We start from the raw sequence: 22,157 nt of genomic DNA on the forward strand, positions 1-22,157 counted from the left end.
CAGATATGCATGTATATAGAAATTGCAAGTCCATGTTCAGACATTTCCAATAAGTTATGGCAGCCGAACTATAAAAGTAAAGTCTTCTTTGAATTAAGGTTCACTCCTGCTTGCAGAATTTTGCTTATCCAAAAGGAAATAGCATGTTGGGTATGAATGTATGCAGTATAGAACAAACCTTCTGCTGCATTGTGTAATAGATTCAGTTTCCATGCCACATCTAAGGGCAACCTGGCATACAGCATAGTAATTCAGACATGAGATTGCAAATATATGAATCATTGCGGCTAAGCAAAACTTTTCCATATTATTATTTTAACTTTCAAGTGATATTCAAAAACTAGTGACAAAGATTATAGGGTAGAAGAAATTCTTATACGAGACTCATGTTCAGCTATTTGGTAATTATATACATTTTTATTATCATTTTGCCCACATCAGTTTGCTAGACTAATATAGTTACACACATGGCAAACTGATAGTTCAGAATTTCAGAATTAAGAAATCTGATCAACAAAATTGTGTACAGTATGCTTAGTGAGAATCTTGTGCCCTCTGTTGTTAGAATGATATAACCAGTAACTTTTCTGAAAACTCATGTGACTTACGTGTATTCATTAAAATTCTAGATGCCTGCATGTTCTGAATTTTGTAATATGCAGTCTAGACATGCACATGTACACATACATACACTTACAGTTGTATGTGTACATGTATTTCCAGCTAAATACTGCAGTCATAGGCTTGGGGAAACAAATAGGGCTGCAGTTTTGTGAGAAAAAAAGGGTCAGATAAAGGTAATCAGATAAATAAATGATTTCTCTAATTTGTATATATGTTTCTTCTAGATACATCTTTAAATTTTAGTTTAGGTTTTGTTGATATTGGTTTTGTTGATATTCAGTTTTGAATACATAGTTTTAACACCTCAGTTTGCAGGAATCTACCTCCAGTGTGGGCATAGTAGACCTCCAAACCAGGTGTTGCATTGGGCCTCAGATTTATTTATTTATTTATTTATTCGTTCATTCAATTTGTATAGCCTTATAATTCCTTAAACCAGTCTCACAAAAATTAAATAATTTTTTTCAATAAAATGCTTGAAATTCATGAGATTTTGATGCTTGCTTTAAAATATTGCAAAATTTTAAATGAGAATGCCAAAATCTGGTGTGATTTGACAATCTCTTGAGATTTGCCATTAAAAAATCTATATAACTTGTACCAAGAAGTATCTACAATACTATTGCAAAACCACAGTGGTCCATAAACCATGAGAACCATTGCACTATAGCAAAACAGTGGAAAAGAGACCCTAAAACACAGGAAACAGGACAATGGGTCTGCAAAGGGCAGAGGGGGTATAGCTGCACCCTGCAAGTAAGCAGAGAAAACAGTTGAGGCAGTTTCAGTACTGTGCGGAATCAAAACAAATGTGTGTTAGCAGGAACCACTAGCTTGTGAAGACCCAGTTTAGGGTATAAAATAGATCTGAGTTCTGTCCAAGGGTGTGAGACAGGGCTCAGGAAGAATTTGACAAAAACTTGCTACGTGAAGATATTGCTCTGAGCACTGAGTTGCATTTCTGTGGTACACTTGAACTCAGACGCTTTAAGCTTCCATCTTCCACTTAGCTTGGTTGCAACAGCTCTACAATAAAGTAGAGCTGCACAGAAGTAGTACCGTTTCCTAAGCAGACCTTCATTCTCAAGCAGATCTTTCTTGTGGGCATAGGTTTTTGCACCTCTTATCTCACTTTGTCCAGGGATACTTCCACTCCTGTTGGCTTAAAGGTGGTTCAGAAATTTCTTGATCAAACCTGCAAGGGCCATGGTTGTCTGCTGGAGATGAGGCGAACCCTGGAAATATCTGTAGGCAGATTCTGTAATCACAGTTTCATCAGTTCCTCAGTCACTTTTAAAGCACATTGGATAGTTATTGATTTGCAGACAATTCCATGATTTGGCAGAATCATCAGGGCATATTATATGCCCCAAAAGAAATACTCACTGGCATGTATTTTAAAATTCTTGAGTACAATAAACAACTGCAAAGTAATCAGTCTTTTTGCATTTATGGCATTCAGCAATCTTATAGATTCTATCCCCCTCTGTGGTCTTTCCCAAAAGGAGTGCATTGAAACCCTTCAGCTGTACTGGTCAAGCTTTTTGCTCATTTTTCTTCTGTAGGCTTGGAAGACTGGAGTACCTTAGTTTTCTGATGGGTGGCCCTGACCCTTGACGGAGCTGCTCAGCCCTTTTTAAAAGGTTGCTATACCTGAACCTCAAAAGAGAAAGGAAAACCGATGACCACTAGATGGCAGCACAAACATACGAGAAATCTCTGCTGTCTTTGCAAGACCGGATATGAGAGTCTTACTCTAACTAGAAACATGTTTTGTTTCACCCCAAAAGGGAAAAAAAAGTGTCCTGGAAGTTCTGTCAACACCTTTGGATCAGACAGTTTGGCCAAAACAAACTTTGGAAGAATTCCAGAAAGATTTTGCAAGGCATGTAGAGCAAGGCTGATGCATGTTGCCCACCTCTTCCCTTCTTCAGAAACAAGGATACTTGTTCTTTACAGTGCTGCTGTTGTTCCTCTGAATGGTCTGTGGCTCTTCCTTACTGCATGGTCTGAGCAGCTCCCAGCGTGGCATGTCCTATAGCCCATCTGTCTCCCCATCTTCTCTTCTCTCACTTCCCCTGCCTCCCCTCACCTGCTGGTTGCCTTCTCTCCATCCCTTGCCTCTCCTCAGTACTGTAACTTCCTTTCTATTACTCTTCTGCTTCCCCTTAGCTTCTGCTTGGTACTAGCCTGTGTGCTCGTTTCTTACGGTGATGGTCTCAGTGGCACTCAACACAGCATATCCTGTTGGCCCACCTGGCTGCTCTGTCTTCCCAGTGCCTTCTCCCCCCTCTCCCCCCTCAGCTACTGCCATGCTGCGGTGAAACAAGGAGTGCCTTCTGTGGCACATGCTGTAACGGTATGTGGGAATGACCTTGGGAGACAGGAGGAAGAGCCTGGAGACTAGACAGTGGTCAAGTAAGAGGCAGTTTAGCCTGCAGAAGGAATGTAGGTGTGGCAAACATCTCAGAAGGGACCCTCCCTAGTTTCTTGGACTGTAAAGGTGAGTGGGGAGAGAGATGTACTTTCAGACTTGCAAGATTCTGTTAATGTAACCTTACAATAAAGTTAGAACTAGAACTTCTGGGTGTGCTTCTTGTCTGAACTACCTCACAAGGCTGATACATGCAGCTGACATGTGGGATCTCCCTGACATCACACCACAAGCTCCTCCCCTTTTTATCTTTCATTGCTTTCCCCATTTCTGTTGTGTCATAGAAATATACCATTGCCAAATAAACCCCTCAGCTTTGGTTTTTTCCTATTCTTCCCCTGTCCAACATTTCTGCCCAGAACAACTGCCTTTTATTTGTTCCTAAAACAAAACAGCCTCATTCTATCCCATATATGGAGCAAAACAAGCAGGCACAGACCACCTAAAAAGCAGCTGATCCATGTGCACTCTGATTTGTACATCCCTACTCTACTTCTAAAGTTGAAGCAATTTCCATTTAGCTTTGGAGATAAAGCCTTCTTTAAAATGCCCACAGCCAATTTCTCTTACCCCCAAACTCAGTCATCTGGTTTTTCACATAGCTACCTTTAGAAAGATCTCAGCAAATTCCCCAGGCTTTGTCATTTGGAGAAAAGAAGTTATCTCATGAATCAGATTTCTCTCAGACAAAATATTCATCAAATGTTTCCAGTGGGAGGTTCTTGTTTTTACAGCAGCAAATTTGCTTTGCCAGTGGCATCATGGCATAAATGGAGGAAATATCTGGATATCTCCTTCTTCTGCATTTGGTTTGGCAACACTTCTGTAGTTAGAAGAACTCTATTTCCATTCAGGTCATCCAATAATTTTGCTAAAAATCAAAGACCTCTGTTAGGAACATTTGCAATTTTAGACCTCAAAACTGCAGGGCTTCAAATAGAAATTATACTCAGGAATCTCCAAAATTACAAACTGATTTTGACACCACATAATTCTGTTTAAACTGTCCTGAAACATTCAGTTGAACAACAATAACATACCTATTTACTTATGGTTTCAGTCATTAGGTGGCTTTTTCTAGAAGAAAACCTTATTTTCAGGTAACTTCTGTTTCTGGTCTTTTTTTACCATACAAGGTATTGGCTTGTCCTTCTGTTCACTGATTAGGCTCCCATTTCACTTCAGTGGGTTCCTAGGTTTTATTAATTCAATAAGGCAACAACAAACAGGTAAGTTAATGCCTTTTATGCACCTTTCAGAACTATATTGTACTGTGTGCAGCAGAAACAAGGGAACATACAGGGGTATAGATGTTGCTGAAGCAGAATTCATCCCATTCCTCACCATTGTCTACGCTGGCTGAGGCTGCTGGAAATTGTAATCAATGATATGGAGCACAAGAGAATTACCTTTTGAGGGGTACAAAAACAGTTATTGGATGATTAATGCAAGGGCCATATCTGATGCAATGATCTCTGATTGACACTATGGGAAGACCAAATGAAGGCACAGCCATTATGGCACGCCTGTCTAATTAGATAAGAGCTTCCATTTAAAATTCTCTTTTTCACCATTATAATTATTGGTCTCAAAGCTAATAAGCAGGATGTGGCTTCCCCCAGATGTGAGGAAGTTGGTATTTATCATTGGTTGAAACAAGATTTAAATAGTATTTACCAATATGTTACCGGGAGTACTGGCATGCTCCTTGCAATATGGTCAATTCTTTTTAGTTCCAGGTCAGAGGTGAGTTGAAGTTGATCTTAGTAAACACAGTTTATGTCTTGTGCCACTGGTTCCTTGTGAATGAATTAATACATTAGATAGAAATGCTATAAAGAGGTGACAGCTTAAACCATGCCATGTACACACTAAGGCTTTGGACTATCTAGGTGCTTCACCAGAGAATAAAGCTTTATAGATACATAAGGAAATTGTTCAGGGCTTCTCCTGAGATACCAGTGCAATAATGCTTTGGTGCAAAACTCAGATGATGGGCGCTGAATAGTAAGGGTTAATTTGTTTATTATTTTTTTACAATGCATTTTTTAAAAAAATCTTGCTGTCAGAGAAAGGAAGAGGTCCAGAGGGATGAAAAGTCAGCAGGGAATGCATTAATTAATACAGCTGGTTATTTACAGGTGACTTTAACGAAAATTAATTCTGATCACTATGACCATCATAAGGCTATTAAGAATACAGAAAATAAGGAGATATCAAAAGATATAACATTATTTTTTGCTATGACAAGGGACTGAAAAAAATATCCTTAAGAACTGCACCATTCATCAAAGCAGACACTCAGGTGGCAGTTGTAAGAGGGATAAATATTTTCAGGTTTGTATTAACGTTTCTGCCCCTTTGAGTCACATGATGAATCAGACAGCTTTACAAATCTAATAAATTAACAAATGGATAAAAATATGTTCCTGGGTCTTTTTTTTTTTTTGGTCTGGCTGACAGCAAAAGGAGAACAGCAGGACTGTGCCTTCACCCCGATAATTAAAAAATATAATTTTTCTTAATTTCTGATAAAGTAAGCTACACCCACTTGAATTTAGACCCTAGGTTCGTGAGAATACAAGCACAGTCTTTCCCTCCTCTGGTTAGTTTACTTCATTCAGCCTGAAGATGCTGAAGGAGTGAAAGCTTTAAGAGCAATACTGTACTGTATTTTTTTTTCCTTCGGGGACGACACGGGAACGAGGCAGGAGACATAATGGGTCGAGACGTGTCAGGGCAGGGGAGGTGGAAGGAAAATGAGGAAGGGGCACGGAGCCGCGATCCTATTCCTTGGTTAACTTTCGAGACGCGTCCCTATTGCTGCCGCTCCGCCTCTGCTCCGGGATTCCACCCTGTCAGTCGCCGCTGGAATGTCGGACGGGCCGTAAGGCGCCTGCGCACTTGCCGTGCTGTAGGCTGGGGCGGCTGCCCCAGCCGGGGCTGCTCTGCCGCTCAGTTCTCCTCCGCCCCCTCCTTCGCGGAATAGCCCTCGTCACCGCCGCCTTCTGCAGGGAGAGAGGAACGGAAGAGGCGCGCCTCCTCTTTTCCCTCCACGACGACAACAACAGCAGCCGCAGCAGCAGCAGCAGGCGCCCTCCCGGAGGGAGCGAGGAGCCCTGGGTGAGGGGCGACGGAGGCGAGGCTTGCTCTCCCGCCGGGGGCGCTGTCTTGTCCGGCGTGCGAAGCGGAGGGGATGTGCGAAAGAGAAAGGAGAAAAGGCGTGTGAGTGAGTAGACCTTAGCGTGGACGTGCGGACGAGCTTTCGTTCCTTTGGGGCGGCTGAATCCAAAGGTTAGGTTCCCTCTCCTCCAGGCTTTCTTCGGGGGATTGCCCGACAGGCGCGGGGTGAAAATAAATCGATGCTCTTTGTGGAGAGTTGACGTCTGCCGCCGAGGAGGAGGTCTGGCCGCCGCGGAGCCCCGTCCCGAAATCTCTCTGGCCTTGTGGCTGCTGTCCGAACAAGCTGACGGGTGGAGACCTTAGGCAGCTAAAAGTGCACGTGCTGGCGTTATGAACTTTTTGGGCTGCTTTATGCCCATCACGTGTCTTTTCAAGAAATGAGAACTTGGCTAGGCTGCCGGTGATGCTTGTCTTTATTGCGGCTTGGAGGCTACGCTCCTTGAACGCGCTGGATGAGATTAAGGGAGGGCGGGATCGCGGCGTTCTTGAGGTGAAGTTGTGCGGTGCTCTGGCGAGATAGGAACTGCGTGATGAGAGGAAGGATGTTGTGCAGGCCTTTTCTTCCCCCCGTGCAGAAAGCAGTGGATTTTTGAAATAGATGGCTTGGTCAGAGAAACGAATTATTTCCTTTAGATACTATACTGTAATTTAGCGTTTGTAAGAATCCAAAGATGGAGCTTTAATAAAATTCTCCTAACTAATCTTTGGTATATCTAGTTGAACTAACTGTGTAAAACTCTTTATTTACAGGCATAGAAGTGGGGAAAAAAACAAACAAAAAACCAGGTACAGACTAGACCTATATACAACATGTAAGACTTGTTAATTTCACTTTGAAATTTACATGCATTTTAGCCTTGAAATTGTGACAGGAAAGGGAGACTCCAACAGCAGGACTTTGCCAGTATTTCAAAGTGGACTGTGTTCTGTGAATCAATGTATTTTAAAATATTAAGAAACATTTGTCACTCAGATTTGTTTAATGGCATTCAAAGGCAAATCTTATTTATTAGCAGGCTTTAAAATCGGTCCATTTCTGGTTTTAACAAAGATACATTTCTCAGGCTACATATCCACAACAGACTAACCCATGGTAAACTTAACTATGATTTATTTAATTAACCTAATTGCCTGAGTTTCCGCAATACAATAAACCATAAACCAGCCAACCACATTTTAGTACAGCATATATGTGAACTGAGCAATACTCTCTTATTAATCGTGATAAAAAATAAAAAATATCACAAAAGTAATCCTAAGAAATATATTTGAAGCAGGCATTCTGAAAACCAATAAATCTACAGAGGTATCCATATTGTAGGTATTTCTATGACAGAAAGAGAGCCAGTTTGGTGTAGTGGTTAAGGTGCTGGCCTAGAAACCAGGAGACTGTGAGTTCTAGGCCTCTCTTAGGCATGAAAGCCGGCTGGGTGACTTTGGGCCAATCCTTCTCTCTCAGCTCAACCCACCTCACAGGGTTGTTGTGGGGAAAATAGGAGGCGGGAGTATTAAGTATGTTCACTGTCTTGAGTTGACCACACACAATCAATCAACTTTATTGATTTAGTCTATTGATGATATCAAGTATAAAGGAAATAAAATAAAAAACCATTGTAAACATACAGATAAGAATTAGTAAATATAAGTAAAACTGTGATACAAGTTCATATCAAACCATCACCCCCACAGTCAGCACCAATCTGGTCTAAATAATCTGTCCTCTTTGAAATTGCCTTTGATATGAAGAGTGCGGTCTTACTGGTAATAAGCAGGTTCTTGCCCTGTAAAAAGTAGAAAAATTTCTGCTGGCTGCTCCAGTATTTTTTATTTTTTTAAATATAAATCTAAGTGAGTTGACCACACACATATATAAAAGGCAGGAATAATAATAATAATAATAATAATAATAATAATAATAATAATAATATCCTGTATCCCTGAAAATTTGGTTCTGAAAAACACTTATTAGAGCAGGTTTCCTAGTCTGACTCGGATTTCTGGGAGTTGCAGAATGAGACCATAGCATGTCCTGTGACAGTTTAAAGTCCAGTGTGTGCTGTGATCTTTCTAATCTGTAGCAATGTATTTCTTAGAATAACCTTTGCCATGTGTAATAGCAATCACTCCCCTCATTTGTGTTTTATTAAATACTGTCTAAGGCCTACAAATTCCAGAAAGCAAGCTATTTCATACAGTTATTTAACTGATTTCTAATTCTCTAGTAATTTATGATAGATCCTCAAAGCACATCAGTTTCAGTGGAAAAATGAAAAAGTCTGAATTTATTTGTTTTAAAAACCAAACACCTCTATCTTGTTGAGAGGCATGCTATGGGTCTATATATTAGAGATCTTTTAGCATAGGGGAAATGTCTAAAAGCTCTAAAATCCTGAACACTGATACATTTTATGTTTTGCAAGGAAATCTTTGTGATAATTATTCCAGAATATTAGGTATGTTTGCTGCCTTAAGTTATATATAAGAAAGGTGGGATAAAATAATAATAATGACTTAATAGGTGGATAAAAATGCCAAATCCAGTGTAAACATCTGGCTGATTGTGTGACCAACAATAATGCAGAGATAGTACCAATAGTAATAAGTGCCTTGGGTACAATCCCAAAACATCTGGAGCACTACTTGTACACCATCCACATTGACAAAATCACCATCAGTCAGTTGCAAAAGGCAGCTTGGAATAGCTTATATCCTGCAACAATACCTTTAACACCATCAAACAACAGCATCTGTCTATCGCAGGTTCTTTTTAGGTGGTTGTTACTTTCCTATGATTCCAGTACTAATGGTATTGAAAAATAGTATAATTCTGTGAATTTTACTTCAGAATACAGTATTCTGAATAGACATGCATAAGATTGTCCTGTTCTTTGCTAAGCTGTATGGAAATACTATTTGAGCTTTTTCAAAACAAACTATTATTTCTCCGATATACTTTATTTAAGGAATAAGGTTAGGACCAATAGAGGGAAGGAATTGAAGCTTGTGGTAAGATGGAGAGGAAAGGGAGTAGGAGTAGGAATTAAGATCATGGAAGGATGGGGTGGTGGGTCTAGAGTTTTGAAGATGGAGGTAAAAGTGTCCAATTAACAGCCATTACTTTATCTTGAGCATCTGAAGGAACAGGCTAATCTGGAAATTTATAGTCTCCTCTGTCTTCTTTATAGAATGTGAATTATGGACTCCAAAAAGAAAGGATAGGTTCTACCTAACTTAAGTTTGCATATTTAGTTGGTTTTTCCCAGAAACCTATTGGGGTAGTATGGCTGGCTTTCCGATATGGGCAGAACAGGACATAACAACACAACTCTCAATCTTTAATAAGCATAAGGTTCTTTTTCTTATACCCTGAATGTCAGCACACTGCATGTACCTCCCAATTGGTGTTTTCTTGTTTTAGTGGTAAGTAACAACAGTTCATATGATGCTTCTATCACTTTGGCCTAACACATTTGCAAGAATTCTCACACAGTCAAAGAAGGATAACATGATAACAAAGCAGCACATTTTCCATTTGTCCTTTGTGCAGGAAGAGAACCTTCATTTTCCCCAAAATTGTTCATTATGTACGAAAGCCACAAGAAAAAGGTGTCAAAGGGTTTGAATACTAAATCTATAAATAAGGTTTGTGGTTGAAACTGTAGTTGGTAGCATTCTTTCATTATGGCTTATAATTTTCTACAGTAAAAATTACTTACCAGGTGTTTTTGGATTCCAGTCCTGTCTTGCCAGCTGAAGTTTGATAGAACTTCATACACATAAAGAGAGCAGTTTGGGGAACCTCTGCTTCTCAAGGGCAGGTTCAGTTGGAACATGAAATATGAAAAGATGATGGGCCAATGATGATGTGAAACTGTCAGAGTGGAAGTGAAAAATATTATGCATGTTTTAGAATAGATGAACTTAGGGCGTAATGAGCCATTTCAGCCCAGATAATTGCAGTTTACTACCCAGGGCATGTCCTGTCAACCCAACAGTTCGAAAACTCATGTGAGTAGATAAATGGGGACTCTCACTCCGGTGGGAGGAAAAATGCTGGCGGCGCCTTGCAAAAGGAGTCGGGAGCAGTTGCCGGTAAGCGCGGAAGCCATGCTCGCCCGAAAAGGGCGCAAAGCAACGGAAACTCCGCCTCCTGCGCTCATCAGCTGGGCTCTGCTCTAGGAAGGAGACACTGGCAAACCACTTCTGAAACACCTTGCCTTGAAAACTGCAAGGACTCGTCCAAAAAAAAAAGCAGTCACTGCAGAGTCGGTAACGACTGAGCGCAGATAAAAAAAAAAACCCAGGGCATGAGACCACAGAAAGGAATAGAGTGGCAATAATACTCAAAAAGGACATTGCTATAATTCAATGAATAACAAGATCATATCCATTAGAATTAGTGGATATAAAGTGAATGTCACTGTTGTACAAGTGTATGCATTTACTGCTGATTGAATGTAATAAGACATTGATAAATCATTTAGTAAATTGCAAGAGGTGCTAAGTGCAGTATCAGGGAAGGACATTGTATTGTTAATGGTCTTCCCAATGGTAATAAATGAAAGCTGAACATTTAGAGAGTGAAAAAAGGTAGACCACCATCAAATTATAAACTCAAAGTTGGTCCCTAGAACGATTGTGGAGTGTAGGAAGAGCTAGTCAGTCAGTTTTGGGCCCAATGGCTGACAGGCCCTTGAGATAGTGATAGGCAAATAGAAATTCACATATTTTGCATGTTTGATGTGCATTGATGATGACTTAGAAAAAAAAAGTATAATGCTTGGTGAAATTGAGGAAAATAGAAGAAAGGGAAAAAAGGGATATGTTGAATGACTAGATCAGAGGTTAATGGAATGTTCTTGAAAGAACTACAAGTAGAGGGTGCTAAACATTTTGGTTTGAAATGTTTTGAGTGTGAAACCACTTTCAAATATAAGGCATGTTGCCTCAAGCATTTAGAAAGCCTTTTGAGCTTGAAACAGGTGTTCCAAATTCCAAACATTCAGTTTTGAAGCTTGAACATTTGAAACACTAGATGTTCCCTTATGGATTGTCTTCCAAAAATTTATATAGGAATAATTTTAAATAAAACTTTTGTACAACTCTGACTACAACTTACTAATGGAGACATCAAGTTGATGGGCATTAGTCTATACAGTCAGCAGGAATCTAGCCTGGCTGGTTGCTTTAAAATTATGTTTATTTAATTATAACAATTGATTTGCATAATTAATGTGCTTCATTTATTTTTCCTGTTTTAAGACAATCAGGCAGTGTTGTAAAATTTAATATCTAAATATGTAGTAAGCCTTTAATATTGTGACCATATGAGGTTACACTTTTCTTTTATTACAACATTTATTGATTTCATTTTTTCTACCTATCCAAAAGTAAAGCAAAGATATCTTAGGTAGCAGAGAATGCAGCAATTGGCATCTCTTCTCTTTATTGGTATGATGACAAGTATCATATTTATCTGAAAGGAACCATCTAAGATGATTCTCTTATACACTGTAGTGACGTTTGGTGTTATGAAAAGGATTCAGGGGCACTGGCACTTGGGGGGAGAAAAGCCACTGACAAGGAGGTACACAATGCTGGGATGAAGTATATACCTGGATGGCCAGCATAAGTGCCTGGGTGCCAGTAGCTCAAATTTTGAACTGAGTGATCCTCCTCTCCAACCTCCCAGTGTCATGGGAGTCTGAGATAGTTGAGCATCATGGCTCTAGGTCTGATGCTGTAGTGAACTGTTCATAGATTTGGAGAGAAAGAGGAGCAAAATGTGGGAAAGTGGAGTAGGATGGATCCTCATCATGTTCTGTGATGTGTGGAAAATTTTAGAAATCACTTGGAATTTGGATTTTTTTTTTCAAATTTATTTTGAAATTTGGAATCATGTGCAGCAATATCCTTGTCTTTAAAGAACAGTGGGCTCTTTTAAGGGAAGCCCTGGAAAGTGATCTAGAGAGCCAGGAAACAGCCAAGGGTTGTGCTGTTGCCTTGGCTGTTTGGTTTGATAAATTAAAACATCACAGCCAGGCAAGCAAAAATGTGTATCTAATCTTCAGTAGGTTAGGTCACTTTTTGCCTCCCATGATTAGAATCCACAAATATGAGATGGAGATGTGTGGGATTATAGCTTGAATGAGGAATGGACTGAGGAAGAAGGAGAGGAGAATGAGAAAACTTGAGCTGCAAAGGCTCACCCTTTAATCACTAATAAGGCAATTAATGATTACCAGAAGGGTTAGAGTACACCCAAGAAGAGTTGGCTGAGATTGCTTAAAAACAACAACAAAACAACAACAAAATCCACCAGATAATGACCAGATAATGCATATGGTGCATTTTTAATAACACAGGAATTATTTCAGTCAGGGAATTTGACACTAAGATAAGTCAACATTTGAAGGAGCTTGGATGCTAATCTCTTTGATTAGATTGCTTTCTTCTTAATTCTAACAGATCAAGCTTCCCAAGACCAATTTGCCTTGACATGGGCGAGTGTACGTATTCCAGGTTTTACCCCAGAAGTTTGTGCGCAGTCCCACATTTTATCGTGGTCTAGTGGCTAGGGATGTGGAGCAAATCGTTCTAATCCCTGCCTTGTTCATGGCTTACTAGATTGATGACATTTTACTCTCAGGGCTACTGAACATCAGATGCAGCAAGGATTAACCACAGTCGTTGACCACACACGATTGCATGATTAGGAAATTAACCTCAAGAAAATGCAAGAACCTGCTCAACAAATGTAGTAGGGTATGGGCTGGGCCAGTCCAGCATATGCCGCCTCCAAAATCCAAAAACAGGAGCCTAACTAATAATAAGGTTAATAGGCTTTTGGAGGCAACACACACCCACACTTTGGGCAAGTACTATGTGCATCTTGTATGACTCCATTAAACTGTGCTTTATTCAAAAATAAATTGTTAAGGTGATCATGCAATAATATATTGTCTGTAGAGTTGCTCATTTTGATTTAGTCTTGCATGCATCCTTGTGGGCCTGTGACTACTGGATTGGCTGTACTAATTTCCTAGCTTATACTATTTAAATTGGGATAGTCAAAATCATTTGCACTTTTGTCATCTTGAGATTTTTTTTTTTTTAATGGATGATCCTCAGTTCTCAGCTCACCCATGGAATCACTTTAAAAACGACTCTGCCCTCTTTTTTTAAAGATAATTTTACTGGAAATTACATGTACAGATAAAACTAATACAAACTATAAAAAACAAAAGGGTAAAAATAAAAAAAGGAAAAACAAAACATACAGTATTTAAAAAAAGAGAAGAAGAAAAAAGAATTTCCCCCTTTGTCCCAGCAAGTATAAGCAACTTTAACAACTTATCACCTTCTCTTAAAATATAACAATCTCTTCATCCCATATCTCACCTCATTCTCTATAAACAAATCTTTAAAACCTCATCATCCATCCTAATCAGCAAAAGTCCATTAAGGGTTACCAGAAATAGCAACATATCTATTATAAATTTAATCTAATAAACCCACTTGACTTCGTTCCTTTTATATTTATATCTCATTTTTTATTTTTGAACAAATCCCCGAAACCTCATCATTCAAATCCAAGTTACTAGAGATAACAACATAACTGTTTTAACCTTAATCAGATAAGTTTAAAATGCAACGAATAATCTCTTTCCCATATAACTCTTATCTATAAGCAAAAAACCTTGAAGCATCATCATCCAGTCCTGGTCAGAAAAAATTCATTAAAAATTGTCAGAGATAACAACCTGCCTATTTTAACCTTGGTCAAATAAACCAACTTTATATTGCTCCCCTTGCTCCCAACAATCTTGGTCTTTAGTCTCTTCAAATAATGTCCAAACACTTGATTTTTTTCCATTTTCTCTTTGTCTCTTCTCACAAAGTTGCTGACAACATTAAAAAATCCCTTTTGTAAATCCAATATTGAAAAGTTATTCAAGGTATTCTGGTTTATTATTTGTACATCCTTTTTAGTTATTAAAGCATCGGCTGGCTTCATTTGTATATTCAATATTTCATCTTTTTCTATATCCTTCTTGTGACCTGTCATTTTTAAGTCCACTTTTAAATCAATTTCAGTCTTGTCCAGTAAAACTTGTTCCTCTTCCGTAGCATCATTTAGTCGGTCAATAATAGCAGAGATCTTTAAAACTAGCTTCTGAGTCAGTTGTTCACAAATGCCTCTCAATGCATCCATTTCCTTCTGGTGCCCTCTAGTGTCCAAACTTCAACGTTCCATCCTATCATGTTTCTTTTCCAAAAAACCCAAACAACCACAGTTTCCCATGGGAGGGGTTTTTATAATTAATTTTAAATGTATTCCAAATCCAACTGGACCCTTAGTCCATTTTTAACTTTCCAAAATCTACACTCTAAACAGTCTTTTGCTGTTTATTCCAAAAAATAATATTTTTCCAAGTCCTTAAAATAGTATTTAAAACTTCTTTCTTTAAGGAGAAGGAGACTCACTCAGTGAATGCAATAAGAACTTGCTGTTCCAAAGGGTGTTAATATTTCCAAAGCAGTAATAAATAATTCCAAAGGTGATTAAGAAATGAGGCTCAGTAGGGCTTTTTTGTGCATAAAAGGCTGCGTTTGACTGTGAGCTTAGATGGTATCCCTCGACTCCCAGTTGCTCAACTCATAAGCCGACCCAAAAACCTCAGTTGCTGTGGTCTGTGCATGAGGACCAGCTGTCTGGAATGCATGTGGGCAATCTCATGATCTCTTCTTTCTCTGGACAGATTTCACTGGCCAGGATCCAGCATCCAGCTGCTGATCTCCGCATAAATGCTGTCCTGCTTCAGCAGGGACAACTAGCTTGCCATGGCACTCACTGGAAGTTGCTACTCTGCCCTCTTTTTTAATATTAAGCATCCTCTTTTGTAGAAGCTTGGCTTGTCCCCAAAGGTGTGTCAATGCCTAACAAATGGAAGGCCTTACGCTTTACATCTCCCACCCATATATTCAGACTGTCCAATTGCCCATGCATGTGGAGCAGACAGTGTTTCAGAGACAGCTTTCTAGATTTCAGTATCCTATGCAGCAACCTAACTTTGGCTTCCGATCTTCCTTGGAACAGATATAAGTAACAATATACATCAAACTCTTGCTCTAAGTTTACAACTTAACTCCCATTATTTCTATTAACCCATGTTATTTCTAATTATCAAATCCCTATAACATGATTTCATTTTTTTCCTGTTTCCCACAAAAAGTCCAAAAAAAGGCTTCCAACTTGCATTAAAATTACACAGTATTTTTTCTCATACAAAGCCATCAATTTTGCCATCTCAACCAACTCCATAGTGTCATATCTTTCTACCCTTTAAGAACATTACTACTGTTAACATATATAAAAAAGAAAAATCCTTAAATTTAATAACAAATATATTTTAACCTTATTCCTTCTCTGGTATCTTTTTGGATGATAGCAATTTGTATTCTCTGCCCTGCCAGTTAAACACATTTCTCTTTAAGTGCAGTAATTAGAAATAATTTATATTCATAGCTCATGGGGAAATACGAACGTTGCAGCCTTTTTCCAGTTCAGCAGTTTTCTGATTCTAACTGGCTGAATTCTTGTGCTCAAGGTGATAGAGATTGAACAGTCTGCTAAGTCATTATTAGGCACTTTGGAGCTAAAACCATTTGGCCTAAAAATAGAATTTGGAATTATAAATTAAAAAGTGAGGTCTCTCTTTGGACACTGACTACTCTGAGGAGAATAATGGGGAATGAATTAAGAGATAATGTAGAAAGGAGATAAGAAAGAAGTCAGCTAGGATGTGATTATATGATGTGCTTCACTGCAATGTCTTTGGTTCTTGGCTTGCCTATTAAACAGAAATTATGGTCCTGTAGTCCTCAAAAACTTATTAAAAAGTGGCATAGCCTTTTGAAAGGTATAGTTCCACATAAGCGAACGAACATGATGAAGAGGTTGCCCTAGAAGAAAATACTTTTCACTACAGTATTAAAATTATGGCAGTGCCCTCACCTGAAAAATAAAAAGTAAAGTAAAAAATTATTTAATACAGAAAAACATCATTTAATATATTTTATTATCTCAAACTAATTAAGAAAAAAAAAGAAAAATTACATCATTTTGTTATCTTTGTTTATATAAAATCAACTTTTTTTTAAGTGGAATGAATGCCTAGAACTTGATCCCATGAATAAAATAATGCCAAACGTTGCTGGAAAGTCTTCCTTTACACTTTGTTGGAAGGGTGTGGGGAGGGAAACAAGAGTTCCAATGTTGACAGCTCACACAGTCAACAATCCATTGCTACAAATCAGTTAAAAAGTTCCAGTAGTGTATAATAATTATTTTGTCCATCTCCCAGGCATGAAAAGCCCATCGTGCTTGATTTCTTAATATGTTCCAAGGACTGGAGATACAGGCAAGCAGAACATATGCATCCTTAAGCAGTAATGATGGATCTAAGTTGATTCCAACTACTTTTACAGTGTACATCATTATTAATGCAGTAACATATAATTGACAGTTTCAACCTTACTTCTTTGCATGAACAACTTCAGTCTGAATAGGGTGTCCCCTGGATCTTTAATCCCAGAAGGCCAGTCGAACCATATTTAAGTATACTTGCATAAATGTTCTTCTGTGATTTTGAACTACAAGATTGTTAATATACAGTGATAAGAAAGAATTTATTAACACCTTTAGAACTATCCATAATCTGACTTTAAGTCCTATTAGTAGATCAAGAGATTCTGATTGTACAAACCACACCCAAAACAGTATACCATGTCATGTCTTTATTGAACATATTGAGCCAGCATTCACCATCTATTGGAATTCTGTGAGGCTTTAGATTTGTAACTGGTGGTACCTCCTGTAGCAAAAATGAATTCAATTAAATATTTCCTGAACATGTTAATCAATCCTGCACATTGGTTTGGAGGAATGTTGGCTCATTCTTCTTTACAGAACTGCTTCAGCTCATTGATATTTTTGAGTTGTCTTGTATGAATTACTTGCTTTAGTCCTGCCACAACATTTTAGTTGGGTTATGGTCAGAACATTCCAAAACATGAAATTTCTTTTGCTTCAGCCATTCGGTTATAGATTTACTTGTATCTTTGGAATGGTTCTCATGTTACACTACCCACATTCATTTAAACTTCAGCTCACAGACAAATGCCTTGACATTTTCCTGTAGAATTTGCTGATAGAATCCAGACTCCATTGTTCCTTCAATGATTGTGAGTTCACCAGGTCCTGAGGCAGTGATATTCCCATTGCCGTGCTTTTGCTGGGATGCAGTGTTTCATTTTCATCAAATGCAGTAATTAATACTGGAAAGCTCCTTTTTGTCTCATCTGTCTAAAGAACAGTAGCAGGCTAGATCATACAGGTGGCAGACTTGAGAAAGGTTAGCAATATGTTTCCTGGAAAGCAGGAGTTTCCTCCTAGGTATCCTGCCATGCACAGCACTCTTGTTCAGTGTTTTCCTTACAGTGTACTCATGAATGCTAACATCAGGCATCTGCAGATCCTTTACAACCTCCTAGAGTATTGTATGCCTTGCTCTTGGGGTAATTTCTGTTGAATGACCACTCCTGGGAAGAGTACCAACAGTGTTGTGCTTTTTCCACTTCTACACTGTCTGCTTTACTGTGGATTGATGGAGGCCCAAAACTCATGTAACTTTTTCCGGCCTCATTGGCATCAACATTCCTTTTTTTTTTTTAAAGTCTGCAGTGATTTCTCTTGATTGGAACATGATTCACTTCCACCAATCTCTGTTATGAAACACAGGCTTCAATGGTGGCAACCAATATGTAGACTGTACCATTTCTAAACATTTGAAATTTATATCTGTCTTGGTATCTGGGTACCATAAAATATCTTTAAAGCTGCAAGGATATAGTATTCTCCTGCTTTTGTAATAATGCCGGGCCAGACCTCTGTGTTTTCTTGGTAATATGTTCTAACTGATCTCTCCAAGAACCAAAGGACATAAAAATTACTTTTAAGTGATGGAAGATCCTGACTTGTTCAGTTTGATTACCATTTTATAGCCATCTATAACTCTTGGCCTTGTAGCAAAACACATGATCTTTGTTTTTATGTTAATTAAATAGTGGGCCTTCTTTCACTCAGTGGATGACAATTTTTTTAGTTACCTTTGCAAGTCTATTAAAGTGGTTGAAAGTATAACTGCCTATAGAAATAACATTGCTGGGTGTTTGCCAGATTTTGTGGATGAAGATCAGGGGTTATACTTTCAATCGCTGAATTAGCACATAGGTTGAACAGCATGAGAGCAAGTATATAGCCTTATTTGACCTCTTTGGATGTTAAGAAAGACTTAGTTCCACAGCTTCATATTCTTGCATTGTACTTAGGTCAATTAAAAGAAGCATATAGCATCTGCTGTTTTTTAATCCAAATGTGTAGCATTTCTATATTTTCATTGCATTATGATGAGCACTTCATTTCATATTCACTCCTAAATGCATTTATACAGTTGATGCTCTTTAACCAATTGTTTTGCTGAAGATCATGTGACATAATCAGTGAGTTTACTATACTGTAAACGTGCTGTAATGTGTATTTGTTTAAAACATTTTAACAATTTTTTTGTAGCTCAGAATGATTTACTAAACTATTTTGTAATATATAATATAGTAAACTAGTTGAATTTTTAATCCGTCGCTGTTAATAAATCAGATAGCTATTTGGTGCTCATTTTAATCTAGAACTGCTGCTTGGAAGAGCAACTATGTATTTAAAATTGTAAATACAGTGAGAGTTATACAGTGTCATATCTGCAAAGTTAAATCTTGAGATCATGAAATAATATGCAAACTTTCTCATTTTGTTCCCAGACTTTACATGCCTTCTGTAGAAGGCAGCCATCTATAGAATAACACACCATTGTCAGTATCTCATATGAGAGGCAAATTGTAGATATTATTTGAAATTATTAAATCTCTCTATTTCATAAAGTATGATGTGATGGTTTTCCCACTCCTCCCCAAATATTCATTTGGTTTTGGACATTGTAAAATTATAACCGATAGATGACTAAGTTCTGAAAGGTTTTAGTAGTAAAAAGATAAATATATTTAGTTTAGTAACTGATTGGAAGTAATTTTGCTGATAGCTTTGATTCTTGTGGCAAAAAGGGTCAGAATTTTGAAATGGACATTCAATTTTTATTAAAAAATAGTTCTTTGAAAGTGTTTCCAGTTTCATGAAAAATATGTTTCTTTTTAAATTAGTCCACTAAAAATCATTGTGCAAAAGCTGAGAAACTTCATCTAACGATAAACATTTCCTTGATTTTTTAAATTAGTTTCTGATTTTACCGGTTTTTAAATTTTTCTCATTTCAGATGAGTAACGCTGTGTCATAAAAATATGCCTAAATTAATAGCAGAATAATAAAAATCGTTAAAGGTGGGGAAAGAAGAACAGTGATGTTCATTCTTATGCTACCAGTTTATATGACACACATGACAGAAAGATTAGTGTGATAAGGTTTTCCATTGCCCTAAGATCAAAAACTGATGGAGAAATAAACATACGTAGTCATCAGCTGCTAAAATATGAACCAGATTAAACAGATATCTATTTCCAGGTAGTGATCATTTGGAAATAGCTTTGTTGTGTGAAAAAGAGATATGAGGGGGCTTACTGAAGTTTAAGACATACTACTGCTTGTGGAATAGTTATACTGATAAGCGTTTTCCTCTTTTTCCTTATAGATGTTTCCAGATGAAGAAGAACAAATAACACAAGCCATGGAAGAGATAGTAAAGGATTTTGACAAAGGCCCGCAAGAAAGTATTTCGGATTTTGTGGATTTGAGTGGTAGTTGCCAACAATCTTTTGAAGAGGTTTCTGTCAACCAACTCTCTATGCATCTTCCACTTGATCCTCCCACCACAGGTATTAGCAGAAATATTTTGTAAATATTGAAGGAGATATATAGGGAAAGATAAAAACATTCAAGATGAGTGTTTTTATTCCTACAATGTCTGCCTTTGGCAAAATAAATAGCTGAATTTTATATTTATATTTTTTTAATATTTATTTTCATGTCTTTAAGAAGAAGAAATATTAGGAGTAAAGCTGCTTGAAAGGTATTTGCTCTGGGGTGGTCTAGTGCAGGCTTATTGTTCGCTGAGTTTTGTTACTAGAGTACCTCCCACCCCATCCCAATTAAGCTACCATGAATAAAGGTATACTCTGTAATAACAACTTGGAAAAAGTTCTGAAATATATTAAACACTAGAAAATACTCAAAATATTTATATATACATACATACATACATACGTGTGTGTGTGTGTGTGTGTGTATCAAATTTGTTACGGCCCATCTCGTTAGAAAGCGACTCTGGACAGTTTAGAATTATTAAATACTTGTTTCAGGCTAGCTACTGAAAATAACATCCAAAGGCAGTTTTTGGAAAATGCTCAAGTTTGACATTGACATTGCAGTATTCAGAAGTGAAATAACTGCGGAGTAGCCAACCAGTACACTCTTTGCCATTTAAACATTTTTCCATAGAGCATTTGATGGATCTTGGTAGCCACAATGACAGATTGGACTTGTCAGTACCTTTAAAATGCATTGTAAAATTGTTTTAGTTTGCAAAAAAGGAACTTAAAATTATGATAAGATTCTTTGGTGGTCATTATGCACTTGGAGGTCAGGAATATCAATATAACAATAATCAGCTGTAATCTTGGAATAGATTTCAGAGGCTGCACGAGAACATTGCTGTGGTCATGATCCTGTCATTATGAATGACAATGGCAATGGATATTGTCTAATTGTTGAACTGTGTTCCCTTTCAGAATTTTCATCGCAGACATTTCATTCTCCCACTGTACCTTTAGAAGAGGATAGTGTATTATTCAACAAACTGTTATATCTTGGATGTATGAAAGTTTCTGCTCCTCGCAATGAAGCAGAGGCCTTGTGTGCCATGGCAACTTTGAAAAACTCAAGTCATTCGCCATCTCCTGTAACTCTCTATGTACCAAATATTCCAGATGGTTCTGTTAGGTGAGCTGGATATTTCTTATGAGAATATGCAGAGTATCCAAATGAGTTTAAGAATAGGACAGGAGTGGATTCCTGCTTCCTGTAGGAACTTCAAGTTGCTCAGGAGAATTTTTTGTTTTTGTGTTTCAAAGACCATATCTAATTCCCATCTTTCTTTCAAATTCCTCATATGTTGCCTGGATGTTTGCTGTGTAGATGCTAGTACTCAGATAGCTGATTAGGAGAGCAAGTAGCTTTAGTTCCAGCCTAGACCATAAAGCGAAAGGGTGTTGGCACTTGTAGCAACTTCATAAGCTCAGCTTGTGCAAGTAGCTTTAGTTCCAGCCTAGACCATAAAGCGAAAGGGTGTTGGCACTTGTAGCAACTTCATAAGCTCAGCTTGTTTTTCTTGAGCAGAGGCTGTTTCCAGAGTTGGTTTGAAGTTCTATGATCCAAGTAAGGAGCCCTTTGTGCTTTACTAGATCAAGTGAAATTTAATGTAGAACGTATGAAGACAATGTTTGTGGATAGATAAATATCCACATTTCTATGGATACTTTTTTTTTTTAGATTTTTATCTCACCTTTATTATTTTATAAATAACTCAAGGTAGCAAACATACCTAATACTCCTTCCTCCTCCTATTTTTCCAACAACAACAACCCTGTGAAGTGAGTTGGGCTGAGAGAGAGTGACCAGCCCAAAGTCACCCAGCTTTTATGCCTAAGGCGGGAATAGAACTCACAGTCTCCTGGTTTTTAGTCTGATGCCTTAACCACTAGACCAGACTGGTTTACTGTAAAATATAGTACCATCTGGTGAATTTGAAATTATATTGGACAAAATCACAAAGGACTGGGTTATCAACAGCAG

General features: G+C 37.9%; 1 protein-coding gene across 4 annotated transcripts in view; it reads left to right on the top strand.

Moving 5' to 3' along the window:
- The first annotated feature begins 5,967 nt into the window (after positions 1-5,967).
- The window catches only part of RABGAP1L (RAB GTPase activating protein 1 like), a 180,420-nt gene continuing 164,230 nt past the window's right edge, over positions 5,968-22,157 (top strand). The window contains exons 1-3 of one of the 4 annotated variants that reach the window (XM_088154011.1): positions 5,968-6,352; positions 19,999-20,182; positions 21,095-21,305. In XM_088154011.1, the coding sequence (XP_088010137.1) occupies positions 19,999-20,182; positions 21,095-21,305 (395 nt within the window). In that variant the 5' untranslated portion in view covers positions 5,968-6,352. The remainder of the gene's footprint in view (positions 6,353-19,998; positions 20,183-21,094; positions 21,306-22,157) is intronic. The other 3 variants (XM_088154009.1, XM_088154010.1, XM_088154012.1) reach the window with 3 other exon arrangements.

This window comes from Python bivittatus, unplaced genomic scaffold (genome assembly GCF_059951505.1).
Source record: "Python bivittatus isolate LINGU-HERP-01145 unplaced genomic scaffold, Pbiv_v1 ctg000700_np1212, whole genome shotgun sequence".
In the NCBI taxonomy this organism is placed as follows: domain Eukaryota; kingdom Metazoa; phylum Chordata; class Lepidosauria; order Squamata; family Pythonidae; genus Python; species Python bivittatus.